Source organism: Suricata suricatta, chromosome 17 (assembly GCF_006229205.1).
Source record: "Suricata suricatta isolate VVHF042 chromosome 17, meerkat_22Aug2017_6uvM2_HiC, whole genome shotgun sequence".
Classification (NCBI taxonomy): Eukaryota; Metazoa; Chordata; class Mammalia; order Carnivora; family Herpestidae; genus Suricata; species Suricata suricatta.
Genome location: NC_043716.1, coordinates 27524646 through 27549267, shown reverse-complemented (window position 1 = coordinate 27549267; position 24622 = coordinate 27524646). Strand labels below are relative to the sequence as shown.

General features: G+C 51.2%; 1 protein-coding gene across 6 annotated transcripts in view; it reads left to right on the top strand.

Annotated features, from left to right (window-relative positions):
- Positions 1-24622, top strand: part of MSI2 (musashi RNA binding protein 2) — a 379699-nt gene that overhangs the window by 234009 nt on the left and 121068 nt on the right. For all 6 annotated transcript variants that reach the window (XM_029929166.1, XM_029929164.1, XM_029929165.1 and 3 more), the window contains exon 7: positions 10853-10901. In XM_029929166.1, coding sequence (XP_029785026.1) covers positions 10853-10901 — 49 coding nt within the window. The remainder of the gene's footprint in view (positions 1-10852; positions 10902-24622) is intronic.

Genomic DNA, 24622 nt, shown 5'->3' with positions numbered 1-24622 from the left:
CAAGAGAGTGTTACGGCACATCAGTGCTCCACTAATGATTTGCCCGTCTCCTCCGGAGCTGGTAGGTCTGGGCCTTTTTCACGGTAGGTGAGGCCTGCTGGGGAGAGGCTGGAGAGGGGGACGGCAGCCTGCCTGCCTCTCCCCTCCGCCCCCCGCGCACACTCGAATGCATGCACGCACGCACAACCAGTGCTGTAAACAGGCCTCGGATTTCCAGAGCACCGCAGCCGCCACTCGAAGGCACCTCTCACAAGAGGCCATTAGGCCAGCTGCCATTTCCGTGTGACAGCTGTCAAGCCTGCCGGAACCAACTGCGTCTCCTCCAACCGCCTGTGCCCAGCGTCTCTTGGTATCCCTCTCCCGCCGCCTCCCTTCCTGCGCCGTCTCCTGTCTGAGCCCTGGCACGCACATCACCAGAGACGGCTCCTGTCTCTCCGTCCCCGGTGGTGTGGCCGCGGGCTTCGCCTGCTCAGTCCCAATGGAGCCCCCTGTCCCGGCCATGCTTCCGTAGACTCTCGCTCCCCCTGCCCAGTTTTGAGATGGAGTCTCCTGAGGTCATGCTGGTTGCGGCTGTGCGGCTGTCCCTCAGCATGACCCGTTTGCCGTGGGAAGATGCACAGAGTTGGGTGCGTGGGGTGTGTGCGCGCATGTGGCCATTAGAGCGCACTGAGCCAGCTCTGCAAGGAGAGCGCAGGGGTGGGGTAGTGACAGCGTCGGTCCTGGCGATCGTGTTCTGCATGCTAGGTACTCCCTAGCCCCCACTGGAGCTTTTGTGACAGTCCTGGGAAGTGGGACACGCAGAATTCTCATGACTCGGTGTAGCGGGGGTCATAGGGCTGAGCACCATACTGAGTCCTGGGACCCCTCTGCCAGTCCCAGCGCTACCGCCAGCAGGCTCTCTGTGACTTCAGAACAGCCAAGTGATCTGTGGGTTTTCTGATGTCGCCAGTCCTAAAGGAAGAGACCCCTCCTCTCCTCCTCCTTTTCCTTTTCTTCTCAAATCACTCCCTCCTCTTCTGAGGCCACCAAAGGCAACGTGTGTCTGTCTTCCTCGTTTATCTCATCAATTCTCTTAATTTTCTGGTAGAGTTCTGTTGTTTTAATTTTAGAGAGAGCGCGTGCACAGGAACAGGGGCAAGGGGCAGAGGGAAGGAGAGAGAGAATCTGGCTCCACACTCAGTACAGAGCCTGACACAGGGGCTTGATCCCACAACCCTGGCATCATGACCTGAGTGAAATCAGGAGTCGGACGCTCAACCGACTGATCCACCCAGGCGCCCCGCCGGTACACTTTTAAGTCAAGTTTTATAAGTCCTTTCAGGAGGCAGTGACACTACACTAAGCCCCAGGGACTCAAAAACTAGACCAGCACTAAGGGAGACCAGTGGGAAGAGGTAGGTGGCCTCTGGTTCTAAATCCTGGCTCTACTGTTTATTGCAATGTATGATTCCAGGCAAGTCATTAAGCACGACTTCCTCACCTGTATAATGGGCATTATAATATCTCCCCGAGAGCTTTTCATAATTAAATGAGCTTTGTGTTTGCCTGTTAAGCACTAGTAAATGGCAGCTGTTAGAATTCTCACTGTGTCTTGGGGGGAGGTGGAGGATAGGCATTTCATAACTTAGAGTCTGATACTAACTTGTGCAATCAGTCTCTGAACCAAATGACAGACATCATTTATTAGATTTGTAACTGCTTCCTGATCAACACCAGTGTGTGTTTGTTTGCTAAGTTAAATGAGAAAATGAAATGACCCCACAAGAATAAAAAGAAGTAAAAGTAGAGAAAAATAGGGCTGGGAAAGAAGAGCCTTACTTACCCACGGGGATGGAACATTCTGGCCTTGCAAAGATTTAGGAGCCTTCTGTGAAGAGTTTAGGAAATGTACTTAATGCACTGAACTGTGTACCAATTAAAAAAATGGTTAAAATGGCAAATTTTATGTTAGGTACATTTTACTACCAAAAAAAAGGTTTAGGAGAAATTCAGCAGATGATTTTTCTTGTTAATCAATTAAAGGCAGGGGTGTGAGTTAAAACATTGCAGGTGGATGCAGTCTAGAAGGTTTGGAGTCTCAGAGTGAAGGGATAAGTGCCCGGGCAGGAGCTACACAAACCCGGGCATCTCCATGCCTGGCAGTCCTGGAGGGGAAAACACACAGAGGCCGGGGGGCGGCTGAGAAGTTTGCGTCCCCACAGCCAGGGGGACACAGGAGTCTGAGACCGGGGAGGAGCCTGGGTGGCTCAGCCACTTAAGCATCCGACTCTTGATTTGTGTCAGGTTGTGATGTCGGGGTCATGAGATCAAGTCCGGCATTCAGCTCCGCATTGAGCATGGAGCCTGCTTGGGATTCTCTCTCTCCCTTTTCTCTCTCTGCCCCCTCCCCAAATAAATAAATAAACATTAAAAAAAATAGAATCTGAGATGGGCCTGCAGGCAGAGGCTAGTGGGGTGAGAAAACCGGTGGCTTCATTAGGTTTTCTAAAGTCCAAGACTAAGACAAGGCAGGGCGAGCTCCCCAAAAGTGGCATGTGACGAAGGACCAGTGTGCTGCTCCTGACTTCTCTGTCAGGGGATAAAGAGCCAACCTTTAGGCAGCCACAGGCCTGTTAAATGTTTACCCCTTTCCCTTAGGGCCCGTTTACTTCTGGGACCCCTCTGCCCGTTCCACCTCTGCCCCCAGCTTGCTCCATGGCCCACACACAGATTGATTAACGCTCAACTCAGCTGTATTTAGCCATTTAGAACAAGGATTCTCAGCCTTGGCTGCACCCTGGGATCACGGGGGAGCTTTAAACACCACTGTGCCCGCTCCTCCTTCTGGAGATGTGATTTATCAGGTTGGGGTGTGGCCTCACTCAGCAGCGGGGATTTTAAAGGTTCTTTGGGTGATCCTGGTGAGCAGTCAAGGTTGAAAACCACCGATCTGTATTTCAGTGTGAACTAATGGGATCTTCCAGCCTGCATCCTTTCCCCTTCCATCCTCCCTTTTGGGCAGCAGTTAACGACAGACCAGCCTCACTGATCGCAAGGCCAGGGGCATGCCGGAAAAGTGTCATGCCAGTCAACTAAGACGCCACCGCTGAGCTCTAGGACAGGAGCAGGTTTCCCTCCAGGCTGGTGGGAAGGAGCAGCAGAGAGCAGCGCCATCCAGTGTTCTGAAACAGCCCCCGGGGGAGACAGCCTCCCCCTCCGGTACCGATGCCAGGCGCCTCTGTCCTGGGCAGGCCTGCCTCGCATGTGAGTCTCCACTCTTGTGACTTTAGTGCTTTGAGTTTATAGACCATAATAAGGTCTGTTAAGCCCTACGCATTACAGTATGGTATCGCGTTTACGGGCGTTTATTTAAACTAACTCTTCAAGTGTTTGAGTGGGAGCAGGAAGCGAAATGCAAGGGCATGTGTTCCGGGGGAGTTTGAAGAGCTGGGTTTCTTTTTTTCCCTTTCCTCTCCCTCCTGTGTCTGACCAGATAATTTAGGGATCATTTGAAGTGCCATTTCCTGCTTTGTTCTTGATGCGTATGGCGTGTGGGTGTGCATATTTGTATCGCAAGAGGCGTGGGAAGTTTCTCAGCATGCGTTGGCCACAGGCTCTGGAACGTCCTGAAGGAACTGAGTTTGGGAGGACCAGTGGTGAATCGGAGGCTCTTAGATGTTGTTGTCCTAGGGGACTCCGTGGTCTGTTTTAGCATGCTAGGCAGAGAGTCGTTACGAGTGGATCTTAGGTGGCCCGCCTCAGGTTCCTCTTTTCGTAGATGAAAAACTAAGGACAGAGAAGGGATGTGACTTGTCTCCATGAGATCCCAGTGGATCTGGGCTGGAACCTGGGTCCTCCCATGCTTTGTGCAACACTGCCTCCCCCTCCACTGCCTCTCCGCACCTGCAGAGTTTGTACCAGCAACTGAATCCCCTCCCGGGGACAAGTTTCCTATGTCCCTAAATCAGCCTCACTCCCCTCCTGTGTACTGGGGAGCCAAAACTGCAGGCAGAAGGAACAGTTGTCTGATGGCACGCTCCAGGGTCCCAACCTTTGGCCATCCATCTTGACCAACAGAATTTATGACATCTCTTTCTAGGAGTTTCTTTGCTATGTGACCTGAAAGGTTTCCTCCAGGAGTTGGGCTGGCTAAAGACTCCCCTCTGGATAAGGTCAACACGGAATGGCGACTTTTAAATTCACCCAGCAAGAGTGTCTGGCTCACAATAAACCTTTTGACTCACTATAAGGAAGGTTCGCTCATTCGTTAAATGAATTAGGATTAGAGAGGCATAACCCACTGACTTGAGTGCTAATTATTGCTGATTTTCACGGTGCTCATTTAGTGAGGAACATGTTGCCAATTTCTTCTGGCACTTCTGGGATCTCTGTCTCCAACCTTGTTGCGAGGGTGACATTTAGAAGCGGTCCCTTCCCACCCTAATACGTGTATTCCGCTTGGAATGCAGAACATGACAGTTTCATACTCAGCCCACATCCCACATTTTACCTCCTTCCAATTCTTTTCTTGCCTTTGTTCATTGTCTAGTATTACTTGAGACTATGTATCTTCCAGTAGATGAAAAAAAAAATTTTTTTTGAACAGGGACCACGTACAAGTTACCTATTGCCACAGGAATGCTGTGAAACAATCCCAAAACCTCAGCACAGACAATAGCTCTTCGTGTCACCTGTCTGGAGTCCACTGGGAGTAATTCTGCTGATCTTGGCTGGGCCCACTTGCAAGTTTGGGGTCACATGCATGTTTTGGGACTGACTAAGGAGACTTGGCCCAGCTCCACATGCCTCTCGCCCACTAGCCAGCTAGCCTGGGCATGCCCTTCTCCTGGTGATCGCAAAGGTGCAAGAGAGAACACGCAGAAACATGAAACCCTTCCCAAAGTCAGACCAATGTGGGCATAACCCCACCTCGTTTTGCTGACCATAGAAGTCAAGTGCAGATCATGGGATGGAGAGATAGACCCTGCCTCTTTGGGGAGAGGAACTGTGAAATTACAGGATTAAAACTTTGGGGAGATCAATGCAAACAGTCTACCATGGTCTGACGTAATTGGTCTCTTCCTTGTACTTAGGCCAGTGCTCTGCGAGTAGTGAGTGCCTGATAAATATGTGCCACACATAAGTAAATAAAGGTAACAGTAGCTCAATTTTCTAATCCAGACTGAGTTGGCTGGATGATGGAGGCATTAGCTAGAGTGTATCTGTTAGAAGGGAAGTATCTGTCGTCCTGGTAGAATCCAGATGTCTCCTGCATTGGGTTCGGCTTGGTTGTCACTAAGAAGTTTCTCTGTCTGTCATCTTTTCCATCGCTGGATCCATCATTGTTCTCAGGATCTTAGGACATAAATGCAGGAGATGAGGAACAAAGGGGGAGAATGGTTTCCACACCAAAGTGCATCAGCTTTCTCTGGAGGAGAGATTTTGTCTGGTGTTATGAGCATGGCCACAGAATTAGACATCTAAGGGTGACGCCGAGGAAGTCTGTGTTTTAAAGCCAGGTGATTCTGACGTGGATGAAGTTTGAGGAGCCCTCCCGCAGCCCCCATGGGCCGTAGAGGCCAACAACGTAGCTGCCCACCATTGACTCTCAGGTGTGGTGTGTGCATGCCACATGCTTCCGAGGACATCACAGTGCAGTCTGAACCTGGTGAAGACAAATACATGTTTAGGACTTCCTGGTGTTGAAACAAACGGCACAGTGGGGGGAGCATCCCCATCCCCATCCCCAGCCATCTTGTTTAAAAGTTAGTTTACCTTGCTTTTTCGCTCAATATACCACCAGTGCCAGGCGGCATTGGAAACCTGTCCTGAGTTATTAAAAGGTACGTCCCAACGTTGGAGTGAGCTCTTAAACCAGACCGAGCATGGGTCAAGATGTGGGACAAAGTATGGCGAGGTTCAGATATCTCCTTTCCTTCTCGATCTCTCCAGGGACACCCCCCAACCCCAGACCACTAGGCCCGCGGACCCCTACCTCTGGGACAAAGAAATATGTAAGCCTGGTGAAGGCACTGTCGACACAAAACAAATACCAGTGCTACTCTAACATGAGTTCGTGGTGTTTTCTACTTGAGGTCAGGAAAACTCCTGTGTCCCCCCCAACTCTCTCTATTCCAGAACCCTGAAGGAGGTTCGGTCTTTATGTTGAAGTTGATGACTCTGTATGGCCAGCTGATCTACCTGGTTTCCGTGTGTGTGTGTGTGTGTGTGTGTGTGTGTGTGTGTGTGTGTGTGAGAGAGAGAGAGAGAGAGAGAGAGAGACAGACAGGCAGGCAGGCAGGCAGACAGAGACACAGTTACCAGTTTGCTCTCTCTGGGGTCGACTACCAGTTACCTTGACTTTGCTCCTCACCCCCCCCCCCCCCCCCCCCCCCCCCCCCCCCCCGTGATGCAGACTCACACAAGCTGCTTCTGTTTGATTCTCATAGAACCGTGAGAAACAGCCCCGTATGTGAGGCCGTGTTTTTCATTCTATTCAGTCTTTGTATATTCAAATTCTCCCAGTTTCGGCTTTTGCTGTTCTGCCAGATTTCCACTGCATTGATGGCTTCTCTGAATTAATAAGTGTTTTGCAATCGCTGAAAAGTTTTCTCCCCTCCCGCCCCTTCCCCAAGCACCGGGTCTTATCCATATTGATTTTTTTTTTTGCTTTCTTTTTCCTCTCTAGCTATTTCTCAGATGTTTTATTTTGTAAAGTGTTAATAGAATTTCTCTTTTGCCCTGACATTTTATCTATTCAGGAGGTCTCTGCGAGTCCCATTGTGCGACTGGACTATAGAGGAAAGAGCTCTATTCTTTACGACAATGGTTGCCCTAAAAACATACACAGATCCTCCCCCTCGCTCCCCAGGGCGGAGTGAATGTTGGGAGGGTAGCGTCAGAAAACACCCAAACTTAGGAAGGAAAAGAGGGAGCCGACTATGCACTGTGGAGGGGGAAGGGCGGACGTTGAAAATACTGTTATTTTAATTCAAAATATTTATTTCTTGAGGGGATCTGAGTATCAGTATCAAAACATGGCCAACACAGAAGGAAGGCTGTTTTCCTTACTGTTTGGCATTTTTAGCTCAAAATAAGGACTTGGCAAGCATCTTAGAAAATGTGGAGATGGGTATGAAACAGATGTCACATTTACCTGCGCGACACCCAGCAGGCGTCACCCCCCACCCACCAGCACCCCAGGCGTTGGAATTCTTATCGAGGCCCTGGGGTCTGAGTCTGCAATACCATATGCTCAAGTGTGAGTGCTCTGTGTACAAACAAACCAGTTGATCTTCTGGCGGTTTTGCCTGAGTAGTGCACGGAGGCAAACGCCTGTGGTGAGTGTGGCCTCCTCAGGAGCCTGTGGGGCCATCAAGCCTGCCCAGCTGCGGAGGGGTCTGGAGATGGCACCCCATTCCTAGCCTCGGCCTGGTGCCCGGTGGAGAGAGAGTAGCTCCTTGCTGGCAGAGCAGTCACCGTGTAAGGCCATTGTCCTCCCAGTAACTGACTTTAGAAATGGGGACCAGACGGGGAAGGCCCCAGGAGCCTGTTTGTTCAGACTCGGTTGCTTAGCAACAAAGGGGGGGGTGAGCCCTGACTCCGGAAGGGATTTTTAAGCTAGGCCAGTCCCTTCGAGGGTTATGTCTGGCTGGCCTACCCCCTCTTCCATTCTTACTTTGACTTTGCTTCCCCCCACCTCTGTTCTATGTGATAGCTTCTAGAAAAATAGATTTGATTTGTCTGGAGGCAGCATTTTAAGCCTGGTTTTATTGCTTTGCCCAGTGTCTTCCCCTCCATCAGAGATGGTAGTCTGGGAGGAGTGACGAATGAATAGCCTATGATTCCCTTTCTCAGCTGGCTCAGCTCCGGCCCCCAAACTCATTTGTGAGCCTTCGAGCTCCAGTGAGCAGGGCTCAGTCCTTCCCAACCACACAGGTACTGACATTGCCCCCGGCACAGAGCCCTTGGGCTGGCGGCTTTGCCCAGGACCACATCGGTTGAGTTGTAGCTTTACTGCCCATCTTGGGGCACAAAATGAATGAGGAGACTGGGCTGCATGCCTGGCCAAGCCAGGGAGAGTCCCCAGGTGAGGAGCCGATTGGCTAGGACCACACGTGTACTAAGGATGTGTATTTTGTGGGAGAATAAAGAATGGCATCATTAAGTACAAGGAGTGGAATTCAAAAGCCAAATCTGGGTCCGTAAGGGTGACTTTCTTGAGATCTACATGGGAATGGAGCGTGGATCCCGAAATCTTGGTGCTAGAAATATTCAAAAGGGTTGCAGGATGCTCGAAAGACTGAGGGAGGGATAGGAAGAGAGACAGAGGATGCCTTTGGTGTTTTCTTCTCTTCAATAGTTTTGAAAGGTCCTAGCATGAATGTATTAGTTGCCGGGGCAGCCACAATAGAGTACCACAGAATGGGTAGTCAGACAACAAAAATCTATTTTCTCACTATTCTGGAGGCTGGAAGTCCACGATGGGCAGACTTGGTTTTTTCTGAGCCCTCTCTGCTTGGCTTGCAGACAGCCACCTTTGCTCTGTGTCCTCTGGTAGTCAGTCTCTCCTCTGTACCTGACTGGGTCCAGGTTTCCTCTTCTTATAAGGACCCCAGTCACTACTGGATCAGGACCCACCCTAATGACCTCATTTTAACTCCATAACATCCCTATTGGAGACCCCATCTCCAAATACAACCTCATTCTGAGATACAGGAGTGGGGGTGGGTTAAGACTGCAACATCAGAATTTGGAAGGGGGCACAATTCAGCGCATAATAATTGAGATGTTAAATTTCCATTGTTGATAACCAGAAACCATTTGAATATCCACAGAAGGATACTTGAGTGAGCTACAGTTTCTCACTCCATGAAATATTATACAGCCATCAAGATGGTACTCACAATCCCTCACACCCACGAGGATCACTGCTATCCAAAAATTCCCAGAAAATAGGGGTGCCCGGGTGGCTTAGTCAGTTAAACACCCAACTGTGGCTCAGGTCATGATCTCACGGTTGGTGGGTTCAAGCCCCGCGTCGGGCTCTGTGCTGACCACTAGCTCAGAGCCTGGAGCCTGCTTCTGATTCTGTGTCTCCCTCTGTCTCTGCCCCTCACCTGTTTATGCTGTCTCTCTCTTTCTCAAAATAAATAAATCAGTAAATAAAAACATTTTTAAAAAATCATTTAAAAACTCCCGGAAAATAACAAGTGCTGGCCAGGGTTTGGAGAAATTGGAACCTTCGTGCACTGTTGGCGGGGATGTAAAATGGAATGGCCACTGTGGAAAACAGTATTTCAATTCCTCAGAAAATTAAAAATAAAGTTACGATGTAGGAATTTCATTTCTGGGCATACACCCAGAAGACTCGGAGACAGGGACTCAAGGAAATACTTGTACGCTCGTGTTTTATGGCGGTGCTATTTACAGTAGCTAAGACCAAGTACCCGTCAATGGACAAGTGACTAGGCAAAATGTGGCATACACATACAGCGGAATATGGACGACCCTTGAAGACATTATTCCAAGTGGAATAAGCCAGTCACAAAAAGACAAATACCATGTGATTCTACTTCCATGAAATACAGCAGTCCCCCCTCCTTCATGGTGTCCGTTTCCTGCAGTCAACTGTGGTCGTAGAGCTGATGGCCCTCCTGACATCATCATAGGTCAGTAGCAGCCTAGCACTACGTCACATGCCTGCGTCTTTCACCCCACTTCCTCTCATCACGTTGGCACCTTATCCTCTCTCCTCAACAGTGGCGGTACAATAAGATATTTTGAGAGAGGAAGACCACATTCACATCACTTGTATTACAGTATATTGTTGTGGTGGTTCTATTTTATTATTAGTTACTGCTGCTAAATCCTTTACCGTGCCTAACATATAAATTGAATAGGTACATGGGTGTGTATGTACAGGAAAAAACATGATAGATATTTGGTTGGGGACTATCCACAGTTTCAGGCATCCACTGGGAGTCTTGGAATGTATGCCCTGGAGATGGGGGGGTCCTCTGTACTTGGAGCGTCACAGTCGGAGACAGCAGACAGAAGGATGACTGACGGGGGCTGAGGAGGACAAGGGGGTGGGGAGTTATTATTTGATGGAGGTAGAGCGTCAGTTTTACAAAATGAAAAGAGTTCCAGGGACGGATGGTGGGGATGGTAGGTCAGTGTTATGAATGTATTTAATACCACTGAACTGTGCACTTAAGAACAGTTAAGATGGCAATTTTAATGTTAATGTATATTTTACCATAATAAAAAAATTGGGGAAAAACATAATATTCACAGTGTAGTAATCTGAGAAGTGTTTGCAATGTTGTAATATTATATTTTAAAAATTAACTAGGGGGAAATCTATATATGGTATGATCTAAACTATGTTAAAATGGCCATAAGTTTTTTAAGGCAAAAACTGCAGGGAAGTATACCAGATGCTAGCTGTGGCTGCGCTAGGCAGAAAGATAGGACAGCCAGTGATTTTTTTTTAATTTTTTGTGTTTTCACATAATTTTTAAAAAATATTTTAAAATTTATGTTTATTTATTTTTGAGAGAGAAAGAGAAAGTACGAGCTGGGGAGGGGCAGAGAGAGAGGGAGACACAGAATCTGAAGCAGGCTCCAGGCCCTGAGCGGTCAGCACAGAGCCCCGCGCAGGGCTCGAACTCATGGACCACAAGATCATGACCTGACCGAAGTCGGACGCTTAACCGACTGAGCCCCCCAGGCGCCCCTTCACGTAAATTTTAATGAGCACCTCTGGCTTTGATAATGGAAACCACCCTTCTCCCCCCACCAGTATGTAACATTTCAAATGTTTTCTTCAAATTCCTAAAGCAGACCCCGTTCTGTGTTTGTTTTCCAGGTGGAGGATGCGATGCTGATGTTTGATAAGACGACCAACAGGCACAGAGGTAAGAGCCCCCGTGGGGGAAGGTCGCCCCTTCTGTCAGCTGACCGTGTGGTGAAGGGCCGTATTCAGGGAGGGACCCCACAGCATACGGGATACCAGACAGTTAAAAGCTGGCCACACCCAACCCGTGTTCCCATAAACCTTTCTAATGCTGGCTCTCCTAGTCTTTGCTAGACCTGAGCACTGAGTGATCCAAGTGGAAATTATTCATAGCAATTACTCAGCTGAGTTCTCAATTTGCATCGAAGGAGGTGGTTTGGAAGCGCATTGGCACCCTGAAGAGCCAGAAGAGAAGGTTTATTCAGCCTGCAGTTGCAGACTTGGCAGTGCCCTTGTGCACATCTGGAATGTTTAGAGGGCACTACACTTCCTTGTGTCTTCTCCCGCGCTCTTACTGCCCCATCCATGTTCTAGAAAATGGGTCTCACCTGGGGGCCTCTAAGCCTCCGAAATGGCGCACAGAATGTTTTATGTTTGCACTTTTCTTGGGAGACGATGCATCGCTTTGAACAGATTCTCGAAGGAGTCTCTGACCTCCGTGCCTCCCCTCCCCCCAAAAAGGAACATGCTGAAATGACTGCTTTAAGCAGAGAATTGGACGAATCTAGAAAATCCTCCCAGAGGAAGGAGAGTCAAAGGCTCTGGCTTAGCGTTCCATTCTCCTGTTCTCTGGAAGCCGCTGGTGTCTAGGGCTCCTGGAACAGGGCGGGAATGGGCAGAGCTTGGGAAGGGAGGTGGCCGGAAGCCGCGTTCTTGAGAGAAGCCAGAGTGAGCCGTGTTTCCTTGCCACTAGGATTGCATTTAGATGTTTCTCGTGTTGTTTACATTCTTGCTGTCACCTGTGATTAGAAGCAGTTACCCAGCGCTGACTGTACGTCTCTCCTGTTGGGAGCAGGCAGGCTGAGTGAAAGGGAGGAAGGATGGGGGGTGGGAGAGGAGGGGCTGTCCTGAGTGTGCCTGGCAGTCGGCTTCCCGTGCGTCCATCAACTGTGTCCTCAGAAGGGAAAACGGAAAATCGGGCGGAAAGCTGGGGCTTCAGTGGGGTGTGTGGGGAAGGGATGGGGAGGGGTGGAGGGTGAAGAGTAGCAGGGAGGCAAGGGAAGAAAAGACGAGCTTACAAGTGTGGAATGATTGCTTTGTTCTCTGCCTCGCTCAGCAGCGCGGGCCGAGAGAACGAGGAGAAGGGGGTGCGGAGACAGGTCACTCATGACTGTTCTCCACCAGCGTCCTTCGGGGAGGTGCGGGGGATATCTGGGCACTGTTTTCACAGGCATCGTGTGTTCCGATCTTCACAGCAACCCTGTGACTTCAGGGAAATCATTTCACTCCTTTAGCTTCTTTATCTCAGTTGATTCATCTGTAAAATGGGAATGATATTAGTAGTTTCCTACAGGGTTGCTTGTAGAGTCGGAGTGCCACACACACACATCCGCTGTGTGTAGGTTAGCTCTCATTGTTTTCACCATCATCAGCTCTGTGTTGTGTGGGAGGTGACCAAAACTCAGAGGGGGGAAGGGGCAACCCAAGGTCAGAGTAGGGACTCCTCCCTAGGACTGCTGATTTCAGATTCTGCTCTTTCTCGGTGGTCTCCATGTGGGGACGGGTTTGTTGAGAAGAACGTTTTCATCTATTTATCTCCAGGATGGGTGCGGCCCATCCAAATGCGGCGCTTTTGTTCGGTGCTGGAATTCATGCTCCTGGAAGATTCCGGAGTGGCCTCTGTAGGCAGTAGTATTATCACTTTTTTGAATATCCATAAACAGAGGTATTTGTGAGGTCCTGCTCTGGGTCAGGCCATGTTGGAGGGGAGAGTAAATCATCTGTGCAGCCCTCACAGATGTGCCAGGGAAGGAGGTGCATCATCAGGGGGATGTGAGAGGGCCGGTGACTCTCCATGTCACGTTACCCAGCTAATAGCAGGCAGAGGCAGGTTCACACTGAGGGCGCTGGGCCCCTGAGGAAGTGCCGGACAGGATTCTCCCTTACTTCTGACCCAGACGCCTCCGGCTGTGGGTGAACCCTCTTCCCTTGCTCCGAGGTCCTGGGTGGCAGCCCCTCTATGATTGCTGTCCAAGGTCCATTTTCCAGCCCCATGTGCAGAGCGGCCCCAGGGATGTCATTGCTTGCTCTCCCCTGACTTCCTGGGGCCACTGGCAGGAAGGAGGGTGGGCACAGCCCCCGGTGCGCACTCAGTCCTGCGCCCCCAGCCCCGGCAGGCCTGCCCAAGCGTCCTTCTGCCCTGCCAGAGGTGACAGATTCCTGCAGATGCCTTGCATGATTTGTGGAGCCAGAACAGGGTGGAAGGCAGGATCTCTTATTCAAAACTTATGCAGAATTTCAAGGTGACAGCATAGCATTCAACCCAGGGCAAAACCCCTCTGAGTGCAGGGTCAGGCGTGAGTGCGCACCGGGAAGCCAGCCGGAGTGTATGCGGTTCTGGGGGCCCTGCTGGCAGAGTGGGGAAAGAGAAAGCAGGAGGGAAGGAGGCCCCGATATCCTGTCCCTCCTCCCCTCCTGTACAGAAGTCTGCTCCCCGGGGGTCTTTCTGTGCAGAGCTTTGGCCCCTCCACACTTTCCAGCCCCTCTGAACAGCTGAGGACTTTCTCTTTGAACTGGGCGCTCAAGTTGGATGAATACTTAAGTGGTTCAGAGCATTTTGGAGAGGAAAGAATTAAAAAAATATGGAACATCCCCCAACAGAAGCACAAATCCTGCGTGTGGAACAAGCGGGCCCCGCATCCCTGATGGAATGTACATTTGGAATCAGGTGATAAGCCCAAGAACATAAAATTCTCCTGCAGCCACCTTGGCCCAACCTTACCTTCACCTCCTCCGCTTCCTGTTTCCCATTATCTTATCAAGAAGAAAGTGCTGCCATAGCAGAAGTTAAGGACACCTCTCCTGGGCTGGCCCTGTCTCCGGCTCTCCTCTTAAAGATGTCCCCACTATTCGCCCTGCGTGCAGCCACAGAGCATGCACAGCGCCTCTCCCCCAACTTCCAGCCCCGCCCCGCTGCGCAGCCCGGCCCAGGCCTTGGGAAAACCACCTGTGCACCCTTGGACCTGAGACCGCTGCAGTCCGGAAAGCTGCACGTTAGGTTGGGCCACCACTGTGAGCCAGAACTCAGGGCGGGATTTCCACTCCTCGCCCCACAGTGGTTGCCCCCTGCCCCTGTCCTCCACTGGTCCCCCAGGGACAGGGTGGCCCTCCATTACATCCGTTCACAGAAGCGACCGCCTGTGTTTCTTCCTCTCTTATCTCTGCCCTTGGACCTCACTGGCACCCTGGGAAAGAATCCAGGGGACAGGAGACCAGGAGCCTTCCCGGGATGTCAGTCCTCCACCCTGGAAACAGGAAGAAGGTCATTCAGCACGTGACTCCCACCAAAGGTGTGGCGTCTTCTCCCCTTTTCCTTTTAGAGCAGACCTCCTTCTGGCTTCTGCTGCTGCCTTGATGCAGAGCCTGAAATACCGTTTCTGCCTTTTTAGCCTTTTAACTGAGAGGGTTCAAGAATAAGTCCTTTTTCATTCTTCTTGTTTTAGCTAGGAGAGGGAGGGAAGGGGCTGTATCCGGGTCCTAGGAGATGGGGATTAGCACGCAGGGGTGCCGCAGAGCAGGGGTGCCGCAGAGCAGCTGATCTGTGAGGCCGCGGGGAATTCTGAAGCTAGGGCTATCTGCAGCTGGGGGGAGAGGGCTGACCTTGCATTAACCTGTCACAGGATGCAACCCACCCTGGGAAGCACGTGTGACCTAGGGCTTGCCCTGAGGACATCCTAGAGGGACAGACAGCTGGGGGCCTCTTCCAAAGGCACTCCCAGCAGATCCTGTGCCCATGACGGTGCACACTGTGGTGGCACAGTGGGTTCTGGGCTAACCGGGCCATGGTAACACTCTTGGTAGAAACTGCCAGCACTTCCTGGGCAGTTCTATACCACATGCTTAGCGCCTGCCGGTACTGTTGAATCTTTATGACGGTCGTAGGTGAACCCAGCTGCCCAGAGTCCCTAGCTGAATGTAAACCCAGCCTGTCTGACCCAGAGCCCTGCTCTGCAGGCTTGGTGCTAGGCAGCGGTTTAAAGCAGGGGAGTTGGTGATTTTACCTCTTGAGCGCCTCCTCCATGTTGGTCTTCTCCACTTGCCCTTTTTTTTTTTTTTTATACGTTTATTTATTTTTTGAGAGATAGAGTGAGACAGAGCATGAGCAGGCAGGATCAGAGAGAAGGAGACCCAGAACCTGAAGCAGGCTTCAGGCTCTGAGCAAGCATTTAGCACAGAGACCGACACGAGGCTCAAACCCACCAACTGTGAGATCATGACCTGAGCCAAAGTTGGACACGCAACCGACTGAGCCACTCAGGCACCCCATCCACCTGCCCTTCTTGCTGGACTGTGGTGCACCTCTGTTTCAGATGGAGAAACTGAGGCAATGTAAAGTGTTGGAGGGCCACATAGCAGGTTCCTGCAGCCAGGTGGGCGCTGGGCTACTCAGTCCTTCCACAGGATCTTTGTGCCTACGGGGAGAGAAAGAAGGTGGCTTTCCAGTTTTCTCAGAGTCCTTTCATTTGCTCTCTCAAAGCTGTTGGAGGAAGCGGTCTGAGAAATCTGGGGCTGATCATCAAAGGATTTTATCATTGGGGGAAAGTTTGTTGCTTTATCCTTGCAAAACTCAGATAAGATCTTGAATTCAGCATTAGGTATTGATCCCAGGGAGGGGCTGGCGGGGAGGGGCTGGAGGGGAAGACACAGCAAAGTGTCCTTTCTGATTTGCCCTTTGGGAGGCACAAGGCTATTGGGTGAGCCGGAGGGAGCGAGGGAGGGCGGAGTGGTTCGGATCCGTCCCCACTGCCATCAGCCCTGTGTGAGAAAGCGGAGGAATGTGGGGAGCTGGTTGCTGAAATACATCTCACGTTCACCTCCTTGTCGGGGAAGGGAGCCTGGGGGGGGGGGGCGCTCTGCTGTTCCTCCCTCCGAACCCAGCCCTTCAGGCTGAACCGCTTCTGGCCCATCAGGGAGAGCTGGGTGGTTGTGGCAAACGAGTCGGGTGTCTTTGAAGCTTATGGGATTGCCTGGAGAGGGTCAGCTGGAGAGGGGATGAATGCCGAGGCTCAGAGCGGGCCTTCTCACTCCCTGCGGCTTCCATTACCCAGCAGGCCTGTTTTGCTCCAGAACGTTGCCAGAGGCAAAGGGATGGATACACTGAGAGGAAAATACAGCTCTGTGTGATGGAGGGCTCCTCTCAATGGTTCCTCATTAAGTACAGTGCTAATGGCTTTGGAGAGGACCAGCGGCTTGGAGACACTCCGGGCTCCCCACACAGGGTGCTTTGCGCTGCTGACCTCAGCCAAGGCAGTTCTGTGACCCTCCAAGAGCACTGCCTCCAGCAGGCGCCCTACCTGGAGGGTCCTTCCCCAGGGTGGCTGCGCCCCTCCAGGAGCTGCCAGGCTGGAAGGGCATCACCTAGGGCCCCATGTGGGAGAAGAGGGAGGAGCCTTGTGCGGGCTTACCTCCGGCCGTGGGGCTGCGGTCCGCTTCTCCCTGGAAGCTTGCACGCACCTCCGGCCCAACAAGAGGTTGGCTGCAGCTGAAGGTCTCCGTAATTTGCGTAATCGGTTTATTTATTAAAATAGTGCCAGGAAGATGTAGCTGAAACTGTGATAGAAGATAATGCCTTTCTAAGGAGGAAAAACAGCCCTTAACGTCCTGTCTGCCTGCCAGATGCTCACTTTTGAAATTGACCTCTGACGTCCAGGCTGGTTTATGGACGCTACAGATGACTGAGGATCGTGCTGTAATTATTTGTCCATTGCTGCCCATTTCCCAAAGTTGAGGAAGGAGATGTAAAAAGAGTTTCACAAAGGTGTAAACCAAACTAAAAATTAAAAGGCATTGCTTCTGGGGCGCCTGGGTGGCTCAGTTGATTAAGCGTCTGGCTTCGGCTCAAGTCATGATCTCATGGTTCGTGGGTTCGAGCCCCACATCAGACTCTGTGCTGACAGCTAGCTCAGAGCCTGGAGCCTACTTCGGATTCTGTGTCTCCCTCTCTCTCTGACCCTCCCCTGTTCGTGCTGTCTCTCTCTGTCCATCAAAAATAAATAAAAAATTTAAAAAAATTTTTTAAATAAAAGGCATTGCTTCCTTCGAAGGTGTAGGATGTCCAAGATCACGTATGCATGTTTTTCCTCATGAGAGTCTGACCTTGCCTAGGAAAGGAGGTTGGGACTCTGTGGCCGGTGGATGGGACACTGTGGGAGGAAGAAGTCCCTGTGGGTGGGGTAGGAAGGGCAGCAGGGTTGCCTGGATCCACACCTGGGGATGACACTTGGTCCTGTGGCACGAGGGCCTCGGGGCCCACACCGGCGTCTGCCTGCTGGGGTCATGCCTTTGCAGGGTCCCCACCTCTCACATCTGCCTCTCATCTGCTGAGATATATCAAAGGGTTTATTGGAAACCTGTAAACCAGTAGCTTGATCATTATTAGTATTGATCCCAATTCTGTACCTGCAGCCAGTGTGTTCTAGGCCACAGACACCAACCAAGGGTCTTGGCCACACAGAACTTTCAGTGCAGTCCATAGGATGATGTGTGGCTCCACACTTGGGCTCTTTACTGCAAATAAAGGGTCTCAGTCGGGTCAGGTGACAGAGAATCTTCTCTCCCCAGAATGGCCATGTAAGTGTGAGGCAGCTGCTTAGGAAAGGTACTGATAAACCAGGCCTCTAGGAGAGGATGTTCAGAATAGGATAGAAACTCAATATGACGGAGTCTCCTTCAGTCCACCCTGACTAGAAGGGATGTGGGGAGTGGGACGAGGGTGGCTGGCAGTGATGTTAATTGCTGCCTTGGGGTACTTGGAGAGATTCTGTTGGAAAACAGTTCCGGGTGTCCTTGAAGATGGGCGTGCTTTAGTTAGAACGGGGAAGAGCCGCCAGGTCCTACAATGGTATAAATGGACCGGCAGGCACTTCTCCACTGTATTTATGCTCAGGACCCAGGGTTCTGTGTTCCTGCGTGGGCTCATTTTAAAGGCAGGGCTGTGTAAGGGGGTCGTGCGTGCTTGCGTGTGCCCACCACGAGGGGTGCACCCCAGCTTCCTCACTCCCTTGTGGGGGCCTTGCCCCGAGGCTGTGCACCTTTTGCCCCCACCCCCAGCACATTTCCCTCAAGGCCTGAGCTGTCACCTGACGCGTCTCTGCACCTCCTCCGGCCCACCAGGAGTGCACAGCAGTGGAGGGGGAAGAAGGGGAGCTGGGCCCAGAGCCACAGCCCCCGCCCTGGGCCGTCTCTCAGAGACCAGCCCCCAGAGCTGTCTGCACGTTTTATTTCCCCCTTAAATAAACACCATTAGCCTTCCCGAGAAATTGGTGCAAACATGACCTCGCCAATAACCAATTAAAAGGGCAGGGTTGAAGGGGAATGTGCATTTGAAAACATGGGGAGAGGAGGCCGTTAAAGATTCCCGTAGATACCCCAGCCCTGGCAACATCGATCTGAGACCTTAATTTTATTTCTGACAGGAAGCAAGGAGAGGGCTTTAATTTTTTTTCCCCCGAGCTAACTAAATTCCGGAAGCGCCCATTCCGGCGCTGTCTCTTGAGATATTAATCAACACAGTAGCCGAGCTTCTGTTCACCTGCTTTCCCTTGTAGACGCGGAGGAACACAAAGCTCTCAACTCCCCAGCGTGGGGTGGGGGTGGGGGGTGGCCAGGGGCGCCCAGTGCAAGAGGGAGCCTGTGTGGCCAGGGGGATCTGGCACCCCGGGCGCCCTGCATTTTCTGGAGCTGAAGTATAAATCTTAAACTTCTTTCCTTTGGAACAAAAGCCCTGGCACCAGAATGGTGGTGAGCTAATAGGCCTTCCTGCCTCCCTCCTGGCTCCCTCCTGGCTGTGGCCCCACAGAAGCAGAAAGGGAGGGGGCCCAGGGTTTGCCACTTCATTGACCCAGAAATGGGTTTTCTGTAGAGACGGACAGTGAGGCTTTTGTTGGGCCCTGTTCACACAGAGGCCCCGGCTCTGACTCTCCCGACATGTTTTAAGGTCTCGGTGAGGGCAGGGTGGGCAGGCCCGAAGGGAAAGGAGCCTTCAGCACGGCGACTTGATTAAAAGCACCCCCTTTCTTAGCACCCAGTAACCAGAAGCCAGGGCCACCACCTCCCTCAGGGACTGGAGGTTCCCAGAGGAGCCTCGCTGCCATGCGGCTGTGGACTTGAGCTTCTGTTCGGAGCTTGGCTGCTCAGCGGACGCGCACTAGCCCGCCCACGTCTCTGTGTCGCCGTGTTGTGCCTCGAGACCGCAAGCCTGCGGGCCTCCCTGCTTCCCACACGTGCGACCTCAGGCACGGTACCAAAGAGCTGTGAGCCCCGTTTGGCTCACTCGTGCAGGTGACGCCCCTGCTCTGTGCGAGTTGAGTCTGCTTCTAACGTGCCCACGATGAATGTGGCTCATTTCTTTACGTTCTCCCTGAAGAAGACGATCAGTTTAACTTCTTTAGGCAAACAAACTACACTGTGTTTGTTTTCAGGCCCTGATCTTTAAAATAATCTTCCCCTCTCCTTCACACACAAAGCATACGCTTGCAGATGCATAGAGTGTTTCTGAAAGGAGCATCTCGTGCTTGGTTGAATGAGGTGTGGGCCCTGTCTCATTGGACTTTTGTCTCCTGCCCGGGAGAGGGACCAGGTTGATCCAAAAGAAGAAAATTTGATTAAATGCAGCCAAGCATCCTTTACAACTCTGAGTTGCCTTTTTATAGTTTCCATAAACAGAGAGTCAGATAGATAGATGAGGATTTTCTTAGTAGTTTCTGGCCCTCCCAGACAACGTGCTATTAATAGAATGCCAGACTGGCCCTCGTCTGGAAAGCAGCATAGTTTGCTTAACTTTATCCCAGACCGGAGGGGAGAGAGGTTGAAGGGGCGATCCTCCATTCCAGAAGTTGAAGATGCTTTTTAATTAAAAGAAAAAAGTTAGAAGTATTTTCCTAACCGTGTTGTGATCAGCAGACACATGGGAACGTTATATAATATGGCAAACGCAGACTCCTCCTCTGTGTCCCTGTTGGTGTAGCTTAAAAGTCACGGCAAGTACTCTGTTAAGGGAGGTAGTGGGGTGTCTGGGTCATGTGGAGAAGGAGTGAGAGCTTAGGTCTAAAGTCACACTACTGGGTTCAAATTCAGCTGTGGGACCCTGGGCAAGTTATTAAGCTTCTCTGAACCTCAGTTTTCTCATCTATGAAATGGGGAATGTTACTGTTCATGGACTCGTGAGGTTTAAGTGCAGTAATTGGTCTGTGTGAAATATCTAACACTTAGGAGACTGTATTTATTAGCTTTATTAGTATAATAGCTTATGCTGTTTAACTGCTAATACTTTTACTATTGCTTGGGGAATAAAGGCCAAGACTTGGTGAGTGGAGGAAATGTTTAACACTCTAGGGTGCTGTTCACAGATGCCATCAAGTGTGCCGAGAGGGGAGAGTATTGTGGATTGAATTGTATCCCCTCCTCAAAACATATATTGAAGTCTTAACCCCTCTTATCTCAGAAGGTGACCTTATTTGGAAATAGGGTCTTTGCAAATGTAATTAAGATGAGGCCAGGCTCAGGTTGATCCCATAGGGCTGGGATCCTAAGAGGGAGGGCATTCAGGACGGACATGTGACCGCAGAGGCAGGACTGGGCTGAGGCAGCTGGAAGCGGGAATTGTCGGCCATACCCAAAGCTAAGGGGGACAGCACGGGACCGATTTCCTCGTGGCCTTGCTGGGGACACCTTGGTTTCAGGCTTCTAGCATTGGCAAGTGTGAGAGAATCCCCGTGTTGTTTTCAGTGCCCCTACGTTGTGGCAGCCTGTCCCAGCAGGCCCTGGGGGACACGCGGAGGGCAGAGCAGCGCTTTCTGGGGGGTGCTTGCCCCTGACGTCGGGGCTGCCATTGCAGCGGGCAGGCAAGCCCCTCTCCCTGCACACCCCTGTCCCGTCACGCCGCCCCCGCAGCAAAGTTTGTGAGAGGGGAGACCTTTTACGTGAGAACAAGACCCCCAAATCCTGACATAGTTCATGGCTTCCCCAGGTTGAAGTTACCCATATTTTTCTGCAGAGACCCTTGATGAATTCTAAGATTTCATTTTCACATAGCAGCCTTCAGAGCTCAGTCGCTTCTTTAGAAGCCAAGGAATACACTGAGGAGTTGTCACTTGATGCGCCAGTTACGCCCAGAGGCTGTCCGAACCCCAGCTCTCAAGAATGCGAACCACACCCACTCCATAGGTGTTCCCAGCTCAGTTCATTCCCTTCTTCCTTCTTCAATGCTTAGGGAAATCGAGAAAGAGAGGAGGAAATCAGAAGAGCTGGTGTGAGACAACACAGACCCTACTGTCCTTACATACCTGTACCAGCTTCTGTGCTGGAGAAAAAATACGAAAACACAGCGAGACAACACTGAACTTCAAAACCTGCCAGACTTCTGGATTTCTTTATGTTGTCTCAGAAACTCTTCCAGGCAGGAACATTTGCCAAATTCAATCCTAGAGTGAGCTTCTGAGCTAAATTAATGCCATTGAGGGCCAACATGGCAACCCCCATAGGTCCCCAGTCCTAGGACACCAGTGGGCACAGCAGTAATTAACAGCCTGAGCGCCCAAGTGGATGTGCTTCTCTTAACCCTCAGGTTCGGCCGGTGAACCTGGCAGAACAGAAAAATAACTTTGCAGTGATCAAAGTTGCGCACCTTGGAGCACTCCCTACAAGTTGGAGAGTTTCTTCCCCAACTTGCCACCCCGCCTTGTTATCAGGGAAGAGTTGAAAGCACATCCTTCTGTCTGAATGTTTCCAGCGCCCTAGGCGAAGCCGGCACCTCTGCACCAGATCTGCAAAGTGCGCGGTGCTGACATCCGATTTATTATCTCGGAGGCCGGGCCGGTTCATGGATGATTCATGACTCCCACTTTCCACGGCCGCTGGAGGTGACGTCACCCATCCGGGGCCCAGAATAAACACGGAAGCGACAACGGCCCCCTGGGCTCCCTCCTGCCTCACAACCAGCTGCTGTGGGTGAACCGGGAACGAATGGCCACGGCCCCGGGGAGCCCGGGAGAAACATGGCTTTAGGAGAAGGCCACTGGTGTGCTTCGATGCGTTGTAGTCTGCGCAGTGACACAGAGGAGGGAAGCTCCCCAAAGTTCACCTCTGCCACTTGGGTCCCTTGAGCTGGAATTTAGATGCTACTCGTAACCTGAAGAGTTGCCTACCTCCCGGGGCACCTTCGGCTTCCTCACTGAGAGGCAGGGTTGACTGGGAAGAGGGGGTGACTGAGGGCGTCCCACAGCCCAGCACCAGATGCCCACATGATGAATGATTGCAGTCAGGGCAGAAGTTTGGACTGTATCCGCGGTTTTCAACCCTGGATGCACCTTAGTCTCACCTGGGGAGTTCCTAAGGCGTACCGATGCCAGGGGCCCTCCCCGGATCAATTCAACAAGACCCAGGCGTGGGGCCCGGGCATTCACAAGTTTCAGCGTTCGCCACAAAGCTAATGTGTGGCCAGGGCAGGGACCCCCTGGGTCAGGTGATCGCCAAGGACCTCCAGCTTTAAAATTCACCAAGACAGTACCACTGCCCTGCGTCTGGCGGTGGGGTGGAGGGTGTGTCAGCCCCAGGAGGGAGGAGGTGTCTCCTTCCGGTGAGCGGTGGGATCTGCCAGTGACCCAAGGCACGGGGAGGGAGGTGTGAATCTAGTTACCATCTACTGAGAATACTTTGTGGCTTCCCGTCGCCATTAGGGTAAGACCTACAGTGTTGGCCCTGGTCTGCAGTCTTTGGTGCCAGACCCTTTCCGCTTGTCCAGCTTCACCTGACATCATGCTCCCGGCAGCCACACTGACATCCTTTGCGTTTCCGTAGCAGAGCTGCCCTCATAGGCTGTTCCTAGGGCTGTCAGGAACAGTCTGTCTCACACTCCTGGCCAGTTCTTATTCCCCTTTCAGGACGAGTCTTAAATATGCCCTCCCTTTCTGAACCCCCAGTCGGGGTCAGCCCCATCGGTTGTCTGCTCCTGGCACCTTGTCCTTCTCCTTTATGGCCCTTCTCAGTTCTTAGTGATGATCTGCTTCTTACCTGCGCCTCCCCCACCTCCCACCCCTGAGAGCCCCAGTATTTGGCCCTGTTGTAATTAATCTGTCGGACAAGAGGGGGCATGGAAAATGGGCGGGCCCTCGTCACTGAGGTCTCTGTTCTCATTTGCCTGAAAAGGGAGGTTCCTGCCCACTGTCGCCATTTCCACCTCCTCTCTACACCCTCCCCCTGCCCGAGACTACTCTAGCAAGACGAAGGTGCAGTGGTTTTGTCTGGAGGGTGGTGTAAGAGCTGCCGGCATTTTCAGGAGAAGGCTTTGGAGAGCTGAGGATGGTTCCGGAACACTGCTGTTTTTCCAGAGCCTAAGGGAGGAATAATTACCCACAAAACGAATGGGGGTTCTTTCTTAAAAGGGAAAAAAATGCCTTAGGTGGCGTCATAGTTGCCCTTCACAGGTGACCTGGAAGAAAGACTGAAAACACTGGTTCAATTAAAAAAAAAATAATAATAAGTCCTGTATCCTTCCTCCAACCCATGATGCCTGGTGCTCCCTGGTGGGCTGCTGGGTGACTGGGGTGCTTCAGCCAGGGGTCTGTACCATGATTTTTTTCTAACGTCTATTTATTTTTGAGAGAGGGAGACAGAGTATGAGCAGGGGAGGGGCAGAAAGAGAGGGAGACACAGAATCCGAAGGAGGCTCCAGGTTCTGAGCTAGCTGTCAGCACAGAGAGAGCCCGATGCGGGGCTCAAACTCCTGAGCCGTGAGATCATGACCTGAGCTGAAGTCGGATGCTTAACCGACTGAGCCAATCCGGTCCAGGATTTAAAACACTTATGCACTTTGCTCTCAAAGGCCAGGTAGAAAGGTATATCCTTACAGATTTCTGAATTTCCTCCCCACTTCCAAAATCCCTAGGCTTGGCATCTGAGTCTTCTTTTAATTAAGTTGATTCACTTGCCCTGGGAAGATTTCCTGATTCAGCTAGTATATTTATGTATAAACTACTCTGGAAACACCTGGCAATTTTTCTGAGTGACAATAAGAAAACATTGCCTGAAAATTATGGTTTAATTTGTTCCCTCCCCGATGCTGTCTTACCTTAAAAAAAAAAAAATTCACAAAAAGAGCTTTGTATTTTGCCCATAGTAGTGATCCTGTTTTACAACAGAAATGTGTATCAACAATACCTAATAATTTCCCTCTCTGTATTTTTAGAACTCTAGCTTTTAATGGACAATTGAACTGTTCTTGGCTGATGGGAAATCATCTAATTGCATGTTCTTATTGTGAATTTTCAGGTAGGCCTCCAAGGAGACTGGTGAGCATATGTTAAAAAGTTAGAATAAACAGCACCTTAATGACTTTATTTTTAGCAGTTGCCATCCCAGGACACATCACAGATTTGCGTGTGCCCTCGGACAGGGTGGGCCTGTGGTGCACATTTGAATAGGAGGTGGCCCTTGATCGGGTTTTAAAATGCTGGCATCAAAGACATTACTCACAGAGGATCCAATGAGGAAAGTAGGTACCTGTATCTATTTTTACTCTATTTTCGGTGTGCAGTTGCTTTCTTGCAGAACTAATAAAATCCCCTGGTGAAACAAAGACTCGTGCCCAGAGCTGGTCAATTAGCAGTCCTAACTTCGCCTGGGTAG